At 36.8% G+C, this 15,043-nt stretch overlaps 1 protein-coding gene and 1 long non-coding RNA gene across 3 annotated transcripts; one reads left to right on the top strand and one right to left on the bottom strand.

The window, feature by feature from the left end:
* Positions 1–1,468: 1,468 nt before the first annotated feature.
* On the top strand, positions 1,469–12,457 carry LOC103520316 (neuropeptide Y receptor type 2). 2 transcript variants are annotated; one of them, XM_026831485.1, is made up of 6 exons: positions 1,481–1,616; positions 2,103–2,319; positions 2,820–3,222; positions 7,770–8,123; positions 8,541–8,766; positions 11,413–12,457. In XM_026831485.1, the coding sequence occupies exons 3-6, from the start codon at positions 2,857–2,859 to the stop codon at positions 11,514–11,516; spliced, it is 1,050 nt and encodes a 349-aa protein (XP_026687286.1). In that variant the 5' UTR covers positions 1,481–1,616; positions 2,103–2,319; positions 2,820–2,856; the 3' UTR covers positions 11,517–12,457. The 2 variants fall into 2 exon arrangements, with proteins under 2 accessions (XP_008483626.1, XP_026687286.1); XM_008485404.3 differs by having other exon boundaries at positions 1,469–2,319.
* Positions 11,778–13,077, bottom strand: LOC113471973. Its single transcript, XR_003394469.1, has 2 exons — positions 12,578–13,077; positions 11,778–12,113 (listed from the first exon to the last, which is right to left on the bottom strand). It is a non-coding gene; the product is annotated as an uncharacterized LOC113471973 (long non-coding RNA).
* Between the last annotated feature and the right edge of the window lie 1,966 nt (positions 13,078–15,043).

Raw genomic sequence — 15,043 nt, 5'->3', positions numbered from 1 at the left:
AACATGATTAATAAATATGTGTGTTGACGACTTGGTTAATCCTAAACCAGAACTCCATATATTATGTGATATAGGTATACTTGTTATAAAACCTTAATAAGAGGTACCTAATAAATAATATTAGGATATTACAATGGAGGCAAATAAGGGCAGGGAAAGCCCAACTTTTGTTCACGTCATTTTTCTCTTCGGTTGGCTTGTAAGTTCTTCCAATAAATGGTTTTCACTTTTCAAGTCTAAATAAGCTGTATTCAAAATTAACTCTCAACTCCACTGTTCTGTAGTTTTCTGCTGTTGTTTATGAATACAAACCATGAGGTACCTATCACATTGTTAAGAAATACGGTGTCAACTTATTGAAAGAACTTTCAATTTTTTTATCTGTGCATTTTTGTAATTTACCAATATTGTAATTTAATATTTTTATTCCATACTGTGATTTCCAACAAAAGAATTCAGATTGCTGAAGAAACGTCTCCCTGATTTGACAATCCCCTGAAGATTACACGTATCCAACCAAAAGAAGAATGGTATTTTTGACAAATACCATAGCATAAACATATCCTGCAAATGATTGAAATACATAGATTTCAGTATTCCTTAGCTAAAAATTTAGCCCATAAAAGGATGGAGATAGTTGATCTGAATTGTTTTCTTGGAAATTCATTTTCTTTTTGTTAAAATTTTAATTTTTCAAATAAATTTTAACCATTATTTAAAAAAATCTCCTTTTTTCGCGGAACATTAGATCTTGTTTGAAGGATGGTTAAAAATTCGAATATATTTCAAAATTGTATTTTAACAACCTCGGAACCCCTGTATCTACAATAGGCACTGCACAAAACTTGGGTACTAAAGTCATATCACTACTTACCTATTACCTAGTAGCCTACTATCAAGTATTTTAATAATAATAATAATTATCTACCTTTTTCACATGTTTGTAAACAAAAAGATTTGTAGGTAATGTTTTAAAAATCGTTTGTAAACATCGTATGTGGAAACTCGAGAAGTTTGCAAGAATATAAATTCTTCAAAAATGAAAAAAGAATAACTTCCTAAGTAAAAGTTTCAACAAAAAATACAAAATACGACGGAACTTGAATATTCATATTAATTATGTTACTTTCAAATACTTTTGTCGTCACCAAATAAAACTTTTGAGAGTAAATGATGACTGCAAATAATTAGCATGGAGTTCAATTAGTAGCTCCGAACATATAAACAATAGATCCCTATGAATCATCACTCTGGACGTACAAGTAATACATTCCATCACAATGTATAAATTGTATAGTTATGTATGCAAATAATTAGCATGGAGTTCAATTAGTAGCTCCGAACATATAAACAATAGATCCCTATGAATCATCACTCTGGACGTACAAGTAACACATTCCATCACAATGTATAAATTGTATAGTTATGTATGTATAATTGTATAATATGATTTCATGCCATTCGCTATAACTTTACGCATTACTAATCGTGTAGTAAAAGAATCATATGGATCTAATTCGTGCAGTCATTCCGAGCCACTTGTTGCTGCTGCTAGGACTTCTCCTAATGATAGTTATCGTACATTTTTTTACTTCGAATGTTTCTTTTGTGAAAGAGTAAGCTTGTTTTGAAACCACTTGGCACATTCCTCGCCTCTCGTGTCATTTTCTGCAGATTTTTTTTTTTTTTCATTTGATAATATTGAACGTCCCGTCGATATCAATAATCATTTCAATAGGTGATAATTCATAATTGATTTCTTTGTGTACTTTCTCGCGATTCCGTTTGTTTGTCGATCTATCCCGCCGATCAGAATTTTCATTCATTTGATTTAATTTTACCGAATATAATAAAATAAAATAAAATAAAACTTCAGATACCTATTGAATTTATTTAATGTGAAATAAAATTAGACACCTAACAATTTTAAATTTGGAGGAAATGTTGGATCTCGCACTTAATTAACCGCGCGTGAATATTACAATTTTATAATCATAATCCACCCCACCTGTCCAATTCAACTACTTTTAATTTTGGTAAATTTTAAACGATATTATCAAGTGAGTCTTGTCAAATTCTGATAAATAATTTATTCTAATTAGGTATCTAAATTTAGGATATTTACGTACACTAACGAAACAAAAGACCATAAGGGTGTTCATTACAGGCATTTACTTTCAAGAAGTAAGAGTGTTGATGAAGTGTGTTTTAGCTGCTCAAAAAAAAATTTCAACACCTCCACGATTTGATCCATCAGCGTCTAAAGAGCAAAAAATGCCTCAGTTGTCTTACAAAGAAGTTCTTATCCCTAATATTGAGGTAAGCCTTATTAAATAAGCGTGATTGTAATATTCTAGCTGGGTGACAGTTTCTTCTTTCTCTCTTGATATTTAGTGATAATTAAGTCTTTTAGTTAGAATTATGTAGGTGCATAGTTACATAACTAATATGTCATCCTTGCTCTGATATAGGTAATCCTGTAGATTGTGTTAACGGGTATTCCCCATTGGGGAAATATGGCTATTGAGTCTCCACATTAATCATCCGACGCCATCATTTCATCTCATACACTTTCTAAAGATGGTTGTTTGCAGTGTCCTAGCTGTTTTAATTATCCTATCTAGACGTTTGAATTTTTTGGATTATCCTAGCTGTATTATCCAGGAAGTTTGCAATAAGAACTCTATCTGTAGTCAGTATCTATACCTGTTTTTTCCTTAAAACTTCCCTAAAAAAAACATTATATTGTAAGGCTAGCAATTACCCAACCATCGATGTTGTTGGGATTGTGAAAGCCTTTGTATCTTTTTCTTCCACAGATAATATTCATAGTGCCGCTTTGACCTCGAGTCTATCATGGGCTTCACCGATCACGAGTCCGGGATTAACACCTCCTATGTGTTCGGCATTGATGACAAGGATGGCTGGGGACCTCGCTATTTCTTCACCTTCTACACCGAGTTTGGGAATCGTGAGTTTGAAATGTCCGCGGAAATCTGCCTCCTCAGCATCATTTTCATTCTGTCCATGGGAGCTAACTTGTTTGTCCTTATCACCGTTATGTGGTATCCTGCGCTGCAAACCGTCACCAACTATTTCCTGCTCAACCTGACGGCAGCGGACATTTTGTTTTGTCTGAGTATTCCTGGCATTATGTATGCCCGCGTATCACCGCAGTGGCCCCTGGGGGATGTACTCTGCAAGATCATGCCTTACTCTCAGGTAAGATATTGCCTTACTTTTGTATTGTGAAAGATACTCGTATTGCTTTACTTTAAATCTATTGTGAAAATATTGCTTTACAGATGTGTTCAGAGCTGTGATAATCTCTAGGTACTTGATTACAGAATAATAAATTAATAATAGGAAATACATAGGTAGGTAGCTTACTAGTTGTTGTTTAAGGTAATCAAACCTAAACATTGTTTGAGGGGTTCTAGGAAAGCCAACTTCTTTCTGTGAGTTAGCTTAGCTTGCTCTTTTAACATGGATCTTACTTAATGAGTATATCATGTTCACTACTTTTTTTTTTTTTTCTTCTTCTTGAAAAGTGACTGTTGGGAATGACTCATCTTCATGATATCAGAACCTACCTGATGCCAAGTGGTCGCGAACGTTTAGATTAGTGGAAAATTTTGTAAGTGTTTCTGATATAAGACGAGATTTTGTAGGTGCAGTACCTACGGTAACCACAATGAGTAAACAATCTACTGTATGACATCAGTAAAGCAGAAGCTGGTTGCATTGGACCTACCTAGATGACATCTTGAGCTAGAGGAGATGGGATGCTTTAGAACTTTATACTTTGTTGTATTTTCATCTATGTATTTCCATCTAAGGAAAACTTAATAATTCAGTTTTCAATTTCAGAAAAATAGACGAACTTTGTAAACAATAATATTTAGTTCGCGGATCCAGGTTAGCGAATTAAGGCCTGTTGTTGTCCGCTCGTTAGGTACCTGAAGCACTGTTTTCACTTTTCAGTTTCAGAAAAATAGACGAAATTTGTAAACAATAATACTCCGTGAATGCGTGAATTCAGACTTATTGTCCACTCGTTACCTAATTTCACACCTAAATTGTCACGGCCATCGGCCAGGTTGGATTTTGTTATGACAGGAATGTCATGTCAGAACATGGTCTTGATTTGAGAGAACTAATTAGCAATAATTAGAGACTCATCTTCATGATATCAGAACCTACCTGATGCCAAGTGGTCGCGAACGTTTAGATTAGTGGAAAATTTTGTAAGTGTTTCTGATATAAGACGAGATTTTGTAGGTGCAGTACCTACGGTAACCACAATGAGTAAACAATCTACTGTATGACATCAGTAAAGCAGAAGCTGGTTGCATTGGACCTACCTAGATGACATCTTGAGCTAGAGGAGATGGGATGCTTTAGAACTTTATACTTTGTTTTATTTCCATCTAAGGAAAATTTAATAATTCAGTTTTCAATTTCAGAAAAATAGACGTAATTTGTAATCAATTAATAATATTTAGTTCGCGGATCCAGGTTAGCGAATTAAGGCCTGTTGTTGTCCGCTCGTTAGGTACCTGAAGCACTGTTTTCACTTTTCAGTTTCAGAAAAATAGACGAAATTTGTAAACAATAATAGTCCGTGAATTCAGGCTTATTGTCCTCTCGTTACCTAATTTCACACCTAAATTGTCACGGCCATCGGCCAGGTTGGATTTTGTTATGACAGGAATGTCATGTCGTCAGAACATGGTCTTGATTTGAGAGAACTAATTAGCAATTAGAGTATTCCATTCAAGTTTCATTGATTTTTCCTCTTTGTTAGACCTTTTTGGCGCAACAACAATATCCATCTTCGGGAATTCGGGGTTTTACTATTTGCATATCTACTTCAAGTTTTTTCCCTTCCTTCGTTTTTCTCTCTCCCCTTTGATGTCGGCTTGTAAGTCGACTATATATATATATCCAGTTCTTTCTGTACAGTGTGGACTTCTTGGAGCGTAAACTAAAATCCTCAGAGAAGTGAACTCTTTCGAGCTTTTTGAAAACTTTGGCCCTGAATAACGGGTGAATCGTACATTTGTCGATCCTCGGACCTGGACACTTTTGATCTAAAAAAATAATCGAAACTGCCTGCAAAATTTGAGTGACTTTCTGGAAAACTCAGCTCCTGGGGAGTGTGATCTCCTTCGTTCGCAATTAACTCTTTAGGAAGTACAATTACGGACTCTATTTCTAGGGAGAAATAGAGTGCCCAGGACGTGTAATTATTATGTCTATAAAGATACCTAGAGCGGTGTAGGGCACTCAGAACATCTTAATTAATATGGTCGCTTTATGATGTCTCAATGACTAAATTCCGGCGTAATGAAGTGTGCTGAGTGATCTCGCGCCTCTGAAATTAGGTACCTACATGTACAGGACTATTTTGAATGACTTGCTTTAAGACGATTTAAGCCATTGTACATCCTCATTGTGGGAATAATATTAACTATGGGAATAATTTTCCTAATGGTGGAAATACTTGGAGGGCAATATCTCAATGGGAAGCAGGGATTTTCATGTTGGAAGAAGTGTCTGTTTCTCGTTGTTGATGTGAGAAGAAAACTTATAGCAATGAGACATGAGGCATGAGACGGCCATTTCTATTCTTTCTGTCCGCTGTTTTCTTTCCTCTCTGTCTGTGTCTATCTCCTCTCTCTCTCTCTCCCTCCCTGTTTCTCTCCTTCTCCCTTATTCAGTTCGGGTTTCGAGTTTCTGACCTGTGGATTAGATGACCTCAGTGTTAAATTAGGGCTTGCCAATGCTATACGTATTGTGGGAGTACAATTAGCGTTATTGTTCTAGTATAAAAACAGGGTGTTCCACAGGATGGTCTCCTAGGAGTGATCAACTTTTGAACAGGATTGTTAAAGACAACAAGTGAGAAGTAATCAGAAATCGGAAACTCGTCGTTTGAGTTGGACCTGGGCTTTTTTTTTATTTCATTTTTTTCAAGATGAGTGTTTCACCACCGCGCCTTTCTTATGTCGTAGCAATGAAACAACTGCTACATTAGACGCTTGTGGTCTGTGTCCAATAAATGATCTAATGACGAAAGCAACACCCTGAAAATATGCACTCATCGTCACATAGTATACAATTAGCCGTAGGTCACGTCTCAATGATTGTGCAGAATATGACTTGTGTAATTAACACAACTGGATCAAAAGCCTTGTATAGCCGAGATGTAGTGGGCGAGACTGGAAATTTGTACTCATTCGATGTACATTTTTTGCCAGCCTAGAGCTTTGTTGGTAGCAAACTCGTGGAGACCAAAAAGGTAAGGAAAGATCCCAGTTCGCACACACAATGGGGAATGTCTACATGCTGATGTATTTTTGGGTACCCACCTAGATTAGATATCGTGGGGTTTGGAATTCTTATATCAGTTAGACCAATTTACCCCCAAGTCTATAATCTCAAGTTGACTATATGTTGATTCATTTTTGGCTATTTTCTTGGATCAATACTTGCTTGCGCAGAAGAAACATACCTACTTATGTTTATGTGGGACAGACGCCAACTAATAGTTTATCACTACGCGTGAAAGAAGTGAGGTTAGCTTTGTCAAAACCTGACAAGACAAAAACGTTTTCGTCGTTTTCTAAATAAAAAGTAAACAGTTCAAGGAACGAAAGTCTAAAAAGATTTGAAACAAAGAAAGTTTCTTGTTTTTTGTCGTTCTTTACTCATTATTTTCTGAAAACTCCAAGTCTTTGAAGTTGTTTTTTTCCGTCAGTTTAGAGAGAATTCCACCACATTCAAGGTCCTGAAACTCATTGGTAAGTACCCAGCTACATATTTGATTTTCTTTGTTCTACCCTGGCTAGATAATGTGCTTGCAGAGAAGCCAACATTACACCTATTTATCTGATTGGAATTTAAAGAGGGGTTTAACATTGCTTTTAACAACTGAGGCCTTCTTTTTTCCGTCAGTTTAGAGAGAATTCCACCACATTCAAGGTCCTGAAACTCATTGGTAAGTACCCAGCTACATATTTGATTTTCTTTGCTCTACCCTGGCTACTTATTGTGCTTGCAGAGAAGAGGGGTTTAACATTGCTTTTAACAACTGAGGCCTTCCTACGTTGGGGTTTTTACCCTCCATTTGGCCTCAAGTTACCTACCATTAATCTCACCCAGTTTGAGTGGGGCTGGGATAAACCAGCTGCACTGCCCAGTCACTCATATACTAACCACAACCAATGTTGCTTAATTTCAGTGATCCATTGGGAACTCTTACATTCATTGTGTACAGATTGTCATTAGAAGACTTCTCATGTTGTTGACCTAAACTTGTTCTAATTAACATATGTACCTACCTAGGTATTTTTACTACCCAGGGGAATATTTTTTAAGAAATAAATTTCCATGTTACAGTACAAAAGTTATAATGTTTTCAAATGAGACTGTAGAATGATATTGTTGGTACAGTTTTCAGCGCGCATCAATGCGTCAGGCCAAGTTCCAATTAGTCTTCTCATATAGTTGTTGGTCCCCATGATTCCTATAGTAAATTGGTTGCTGTGTAATCTACCAGTACTAGAGGCTAGAGGTTAAAAGTTAGATATGCTCCATCTCTCCCATGATAATACAATCATTTATAAGTCATCCGAATCTAAACTCTCTGTCATTACGAATTAATATCTAATAACAATGAAGACAAGATAGATATCATCGATTTCAATTAAAACATCATCACTTTCTTTATTCCCCAAGACATTATCTTTGTTATCTGATTTCAGTTTGTATGCGGGTTTGTGCTCCTATGGACGCTGACGTTGATTAGTATGGATCGGTATTTCTGCATCGTGGTACCCCCCTATCGGTCCAAACTTACACCACACCGTGTGCTTCTACTTACACTGGGCACATGGTTCATTGCTTGCGTTGTTTTCGTACCCGTGGTTCTTTGGTTCCGAGAACAGGAGGTATTGGAGAGCCGGTTAATCTGTACCATTGTGTTCCCTAATGTTCCAACTGTGTCTGTTTCTACTGCTTTCACTGTAGTGATGGTTGTACTCGCTTGTCTACTTCCTCTAGCGTTGCTCGTTTACTACTATTGTGCCATATTTAGAAAACTCGTGGAGACCAAAAAGGTAAGGAAAGATCCCAGTTCGCACACACAATGGGGAATGTCTACATGCTGATGTATTTTTGGGTACCTACCTAATTTAGATATCGTGGGGTTTGGAATTCTTATATCAGTTAGACCAATTTACCCCCAAGTCTATAATCTCATGTTGACTATATGATGATTCATTTTTGGCTATTTTCTTGCATCAATACTTGCTTGCGCAGAAGAAACATACCTACTTGTGTTTATGTTTCGTCGAACATTTTGCTCTCCGGCATCAAGAACAGAGAGAAATAGCTCTTGAAGATTGGGAAGTTAACCATTGCTATATTCTGAATTTTCAGGAAAATGGCCTGATAGTCAATTTCCAGCATTTTATACCATATCATGAATTTCATTATCCTTGAACCATATCTTTTTTTTTTTTTTTTTTTTGCAGAAATGGGAGCACTCCCATCTCTCCTCTCATCACGCGCGCCACACCCGTGTCATGCGCATGCTCTGTATCAGCGTATGTGTGATCTTGGCCATGTGGCTGCCCATATTCCTCACTATGATACTCATCTATATAGACGGCCGCCGGCCTACAGCAGACACGGAGTTCTTCCTTCGTTCGCACCATTTCCTGTGGCCACTTCTGCTGGCTTTGGCCAACACCGTGGTCAATCCCACATTAATCATCCGACGCCATCATTTCATCTCATACACTTTCTAAAGATGGTTGTTTGCAGTGTCCTAGCTGTTTTAATTATCCTAGCTAGACGTTTGAATTTTTTGGATTATCCTAGCTGGATTATCCAGGAAGTTTGCAATAAGAACTCTATCTGTAGTCAGTATCTATACCTGGTTTTTCCTTAAAACTTCCCTAAAAAAACATTATATTGTAAGGCTAGCAATTACCCAACCATCGATGTTGTTGGGATTGTGAAAGCCTTTGTATCTTTTTCTTCCACAGATAATATTCATAGTGCCGCTTTGACCTCGAGTCTATCATGGGCTTCACCGATCACGAGTCCGGGATTAACACCTCCTATGTGTTCGGCATTGATGACAAGGATGGCTGGGGACCTCGCTATTTCTTCACCTTCTACACCGAGTTTGGGAATCGTGAGTTTGAAATGTCCGCGGAAATCTGCCTCCTCAGCATCATTTTCATTCTGTCCATGGGAGCTAACTTGTTTGTCCTTATCACCGTTATGTGGTATCCTGCGCTGCAAACCGTCACCAACTATTTCCTGCTCAACCTGACGGCAGCGGACATTTTGTTTTGTCTGAGTATTCCTGGCATTATGTATGCCCGCGTATCACCGCAGTGGCCCCTGGGGGATGTACTCTGCAAGATCATGCCTTACTCTCAGGTAAGATATTGCCTTACTTTTGTATTGTGAAAGATACTCGTATTGCTTTACTTTAAATCTATTGTGAAAATATTGCTTTACAGATGTGTTCAGAGCTGTGATAATCTCTAGGTACTTGATTACAGAATAATAAATTAATAATAGGAAATACATAGGTAGGTAGCTTACTAGTTGTCGTTTAAGGTAATCAAACCTAAACATTGTTTGAGGGGTTCTAGGAAAGCCAACTTCTTTCTGTGAGTTAGCTTAGCTTGCTCTTTTAACATGGATCTTACTTAATGAGTATATCATGTTCAAGATAAGGGCTAATCATACTACTTGGTCCAATATTTGCTTTGTTTTCGTCCTTGGGCAGATTTTCCCTACTTACGTACATACTGAAATACATGTTTTTTTTTTCTCTCTCTTGAAAAGTGACTGTTGGAAATGACTCATCTTCATGATATCAGAACCTACCTGATGCCAAGTGGTCGCGAACGTTTAGATTAGTGGAAAATTTTGTAAGTGTTTCTGATATAAGACGAGATTTTGTAGGTGCAGTACCTACGGTAACCACAATGAGTAAACAATCTACTGTATGACATCAGTAAAGCAGAAGCTGGTTGCATTGGACCTACCTAGATGACATCTTGAGCTAGAGGAGATGGGATGCTTTAGAACTTTATACTTTGTTTTATTTCCATCTAAGGAAAATTTAATAATTCAGTTTTCAATTTCAGAAAAATAGACGTAATTTGTAATCAATTAATAATATTTAGTTCGCGGATCCAGGTTAGCGAATTAAGGCCTGTTGTTGTCCGCTCCTTAGGTACCTGAAATAAAATTTATAATTATGTGTACCTACATATAATCTGTATAATGTTTGAAGACATATACCTACTTATTTTATATGAGAAATATTTATTTTTATTCATTCATCCTGGCTAGTTTTTCATTTTAACTACCCATATCAGGAGGTAGGAACAATAAAAACGTCCGTATAGCAAAGTTATGTGACAGATCTGTTGGGTATATTTATACCTATGTATAGCTACCTACTCGTATTTATCTAGTTAAAGTTATTTCTCGGTAAAATCTGCACTCAGATCACGTAGTACCTGATGTCTTTCCTACCTGAACATAAATTTGCATACGTACCTATACAATATTATAGGTACCTATGCACAATGCACATTAATGTCATACTATTAGTACGTCCAAGTACCAATACCTGCTACCTAGGAATTCTAAGTAGCGAGAATATCACTCAGATCACGTAGTACCTGATGTCTTTCCTACCTGAACATAAATTTGCATACGTACCTATACAATATTATAGGTACCTATGCACATTAATGTCATACTATTAGTACGTCCAAGTACCAATACCTGCTACCTAGGAATTCTAGGTAGCGAGAATATTATAGGTAACCAACCATCAGGTGTACCTACGTCTCGGATGAGTCAGTTGTAGCACTTATGAGTCATCAACTTATTTGCATCATTTCTGATGAAGCTCTGAAGAAGCTTTTTTTTTTCAAAGAGGTTTGATAGAGGGAACTGTAACTGCTAGGGAGAAAGCCAGCCGTTCAGAGAACAAACCTTAGCCCTTCAGGATAAAATCTGCCCTGGGTGGGAATTGAACCCGCGGCCTAGCGCTTACAAGGCAGACGCGCTACCAACCAAGCTTAGTGTTTGTTCCAGAGTAAGTATCCATCGCCAGCCTAGTTAGCTTTTTTGGTAGCGCTATTGCCTTGTGAGCGCTAGGCCGCGGGTTCGATTCCCGCCCGGGGCGGATTTTGTCCTAAACCGATAGTGTTCGTTCTCGGAACGCCTTTCTCCTATCCTGTCTTCCTTTTCTTTCAGGACGATAAAATCTTAGCAGTTACAATTCCCTCTATCAAACCTCTCGCTAAAAAAAGTAGGTCTTGTGACATAAAATTCATTAATATTTTCGCTCTAATGAGACGCGAGATCCACTTCTGTTCGGAGCACTCTCGGAGAACTTCCTGGGATGTCTCACCAAACGGAAGAGACTGCTTGACACCAGCGCTCCGAGTGTGGCGCGGATTAGTTGACAAGTTGACATACTTCCACAAAGTGAACCAACCTCAGTGGTGTAGTGGTTAGTGCAGTGGACTTCGGATCTGGAGGTTGATGTTTCGAGTCCAAGTCAAGTAATAAAATTTAGCGTAGTGCATTAGGCAAGGAACGACATTTGTGACGAGCATTCATGCTGAACACAATTAAAATTCCTTTTACTTCCACAAAGTCAGTTTACACTCCGTTTGAATTTCAATTTCGGACTCTCGGTATAAGCAATCTGACTAAATTTTTGATTTTTTTTTTTTTTTTTAAATCAACCAATCAGATTGAATTAATTCTAGAGTTAAACCTCAAACCGAGTTAAAACTCATTTTGTCGCCCCGGGGGCGCAGAAATCTCTTTAATGTCACCAGCAGTTATTAGTCTTATTTAGACCAAATTCCGAAGACAAATAATTGAGGAAAAAATTCCGTAAATTCCGTGCCTTGAATGAGAATTGAACTTACGACCTCTTGATTAAAAGGCACATTAGGACTCTTGCAGTACCTTCATTGGCCATTATGTAGATAATTTATTATGTACTCATCTGTGATATTTATCAAACGATTTTATTGTTATTTATCAATTACCTAATTATATTTTTCATATTTTCAATCAGTTCCGATTGTTTGTAGTATGCCGTCCGGATTATGTATACGATAAGGTACATTTTATAACCTGTATGACGTAAGGTAAATTTTATAACCTTTATCACTTAAGTTTCATTTTATAACGTACCTAATAAATAGGTACCTACACAATATCCAATGTTTTTGATGATATACCTGCAGATATAGATATCGTCCCGAAATAGAAAAGAGGAGGACCAGGCAGTAGAATGCCAGCTGTTCCGAGAGCGAACCAATATCTGTTCATGATAAAGTTCGCCCCTGCCGGGAATCGAACCCACAGATATTTCTTTGAACTCAGCCCCAAGTCTTCTGTGTTCTGGCTGTATCTGCTCATCAAAACATTGTGTTAATTATTTATTTTATTATTATTTGTTTATTACTTTCTATTATTTTTTTTTTTTATTTCGATAGTTATCAATTACCTAATTATATTTTTCATATTTTCAATCAGTTCCGATTGTTTGTAGTATGCCGTCCGGATTATGTATACGATAAGGTAATTATAACGTAAGGTAAATTTTATTACCTTTAAAACGTAAGGTTCATTTTATAACCTGTATGACGTAAGGTACATTTTATAACCTTTATCACTTAAGTTTCATTTTATAACGTACCTAATAGATAGGTACACAATATCCAATGTTTTTGATGATATACCTGCAGATATAGATATCGTCCCGAAATAGAAAAGAAGAGGACCAGGCAGTAGAAAGCCAGCTGTTCCGAGAACGAACCTTATCTGTTTATGATAAAGTTCGCCCCTGCCGGGAATCGAACCCACAGATATTTAAACTCAGCCCCAAGTCTTCTGTGTTCTGGCTATATCTGCTCATCAAAACATTGTGTCAATTATTTATTTTATTATTATTTGTTTATTACTTCCTATTATTTTTTTTATTTCGATAGATAAGCAAGTGTAAGTAGGTATATCTAATCTATACTAGTTCATATTAAATTACACCCAACATCAAATTGTACGTAGTGCTTTCTTACTGATAATAGTCATGCAAATTCTATAGCTCAGTAAAACTTACATTACCTACATAATTACATATGTAAGTATGCACATACTTATTCTGTTTTAAGATAGTACCTAGTAATGAGTTGTAGGGTAGGTACATCTATTTTTAGGTACACAGTTTAACCTATTTGTCCATCATCTATTCTTTCTCAAGAGCTTGATTGGAATTTTCAACACTGAAAATCCTTTATGCTGTCCTGACCACATTTTCTCATCTTGTACTTTTCTTGTTTCCTCCCCATTGTTTTCACCACAGCCTTTGTATCTCTCCTTCCCTACCCCCTCTCATTATCTCTTATCTTTTCCTCACTTGTTATTTTTTGTTTGCAACACTAATGAGGCTTCTTCGCCCTTCAGTTCAAGATAACGCAGACGAATGACGCGATGAGGAAGCTGTTCAGCGAACCTGGCGCTTACGGTATGTATGATAGTGAGGAGGTTGTGAGTTTGAATGCCAGTCAAATTATAAAGTTTATTTTTATTATCCTTGACATTATTTGATACTCAGCTTGTCCATAGTAATACATAGTAGTTTGTTTGGTGGTTCGAGTCTGCAACGATATTTGTGACAAGCATTTAAGTATGCTTAACATAGTAGTAAGCGGCTCTGAAATGCCTCCCCTCTATAAACTGAAGGCTCAGGATTTTCAGCATATACGGGAATCTCCGTAATTTACTTTATATATATTCTTTTCTCAGGTATCTACATTGGATTCGCGTTCATGCTGGACTACCTGGCCTACAGGAACAAATGCAAGAAGGCCAACCTGCCTGTGGAGTACAACATCAAGAAATACGTCGAGGTGCTGGGGGACGATGGTTATGTCATTCGGGGCATCGACAGAAGTGCCGGAGCGTCCCAGTTTGAATTTGAAGTCACCCAGGAGACTGAGAATCTGCACTTGGAGTATGTCGAACACTTGTTCAATGGTGTGAGGTTTACGTGAGGTTTGATCTAGTGATCGCCATGTGAGTTTCCTTCCCCTTTTGTGTTCATGAACGAGGCGGTGAGTTTTCTTTGATTTTTCCATGATTTCTTTGTTTTGTTTTCATATACCTTTCTTTTATTGATATTTTTCCGTGGTTTCTTCATTTTGATTTCAGATACCCATTTACTTATTTTGATTTTTTGTTTTGTTTATTATTGGTTATTCTTTGGCTCTGGCTGACGAGGTCCCTCAGTATTTTACTCTAGCGTGTGTATTAGTTGTGGCCATAAATTCCTGAAAATCGGGGCAGTCTTTGTGGTGTTTAGTTAATATTGTCAATGGGCAGTTGATGATGTAAAGTTGCAATAGCCTTGCATTTACATGTGATCTTCATATTTTGTTTTTATACTTTTTAGAAAGGATTTACCAAAGAGTAGGTAACGTTGATGAAAGAAAGAGAAACAACGCTGAAATAAGTGCAAAGTACTGTTAAATTCACGAGTAACTAAAAAAGCTCAATTTTTTGCTTATGTTTATGGTATTGTTTATTAAATTTATATTTTCGCAAAACTGGAGACAAAGTTTTAACTTTTATTGTCCTACTACTGTAAGATTTTGTTCCTGATCACACGCTCTCTAAGAAGGACTGGTATATGTTATATTTTGCTTGTGTTAGATGATTTATTAACAAAGAGACATAAAAAGGAGATCGTGGTTTGGAAGATGCCTTAAATGGCCATATTTGTATTTTGGTAGTCACGGTAAGATTTATTATTACACTGACAGGACACCTGAATTTACATATACCTTATCTAAACCCTAGGTACCACATATTTGTGTACGGTTTATAAGATGCACGAAAAATTTCTTTATTGTTCGGAGGGTCGAATTCCAATGGGAAACGTAATTTTATAAAACAAAAATCACTTCCAATAGAA

Source organism: Diaphorina citri, unplaced genomic scaffold (assembly GCF_000475195.1).
Source record: "Diaphorina citri unplaced genomic scaffold, Diaci psyllid genome assembly version 1.1 scaffold3457, whole genome shotgun sequence".
Taxonomy (NCBI): Eukaryota; Metazoa; Arthropoda; class Insecta; order Hemiptera; family Psyllidae; genus Diaphorina; species Diaphorina citri.
The sequence above is the reverse complement of the archived record's forward strand: the minus strand, read 5'-3'. Positions and strand labels throughout refer to the sequence as shown.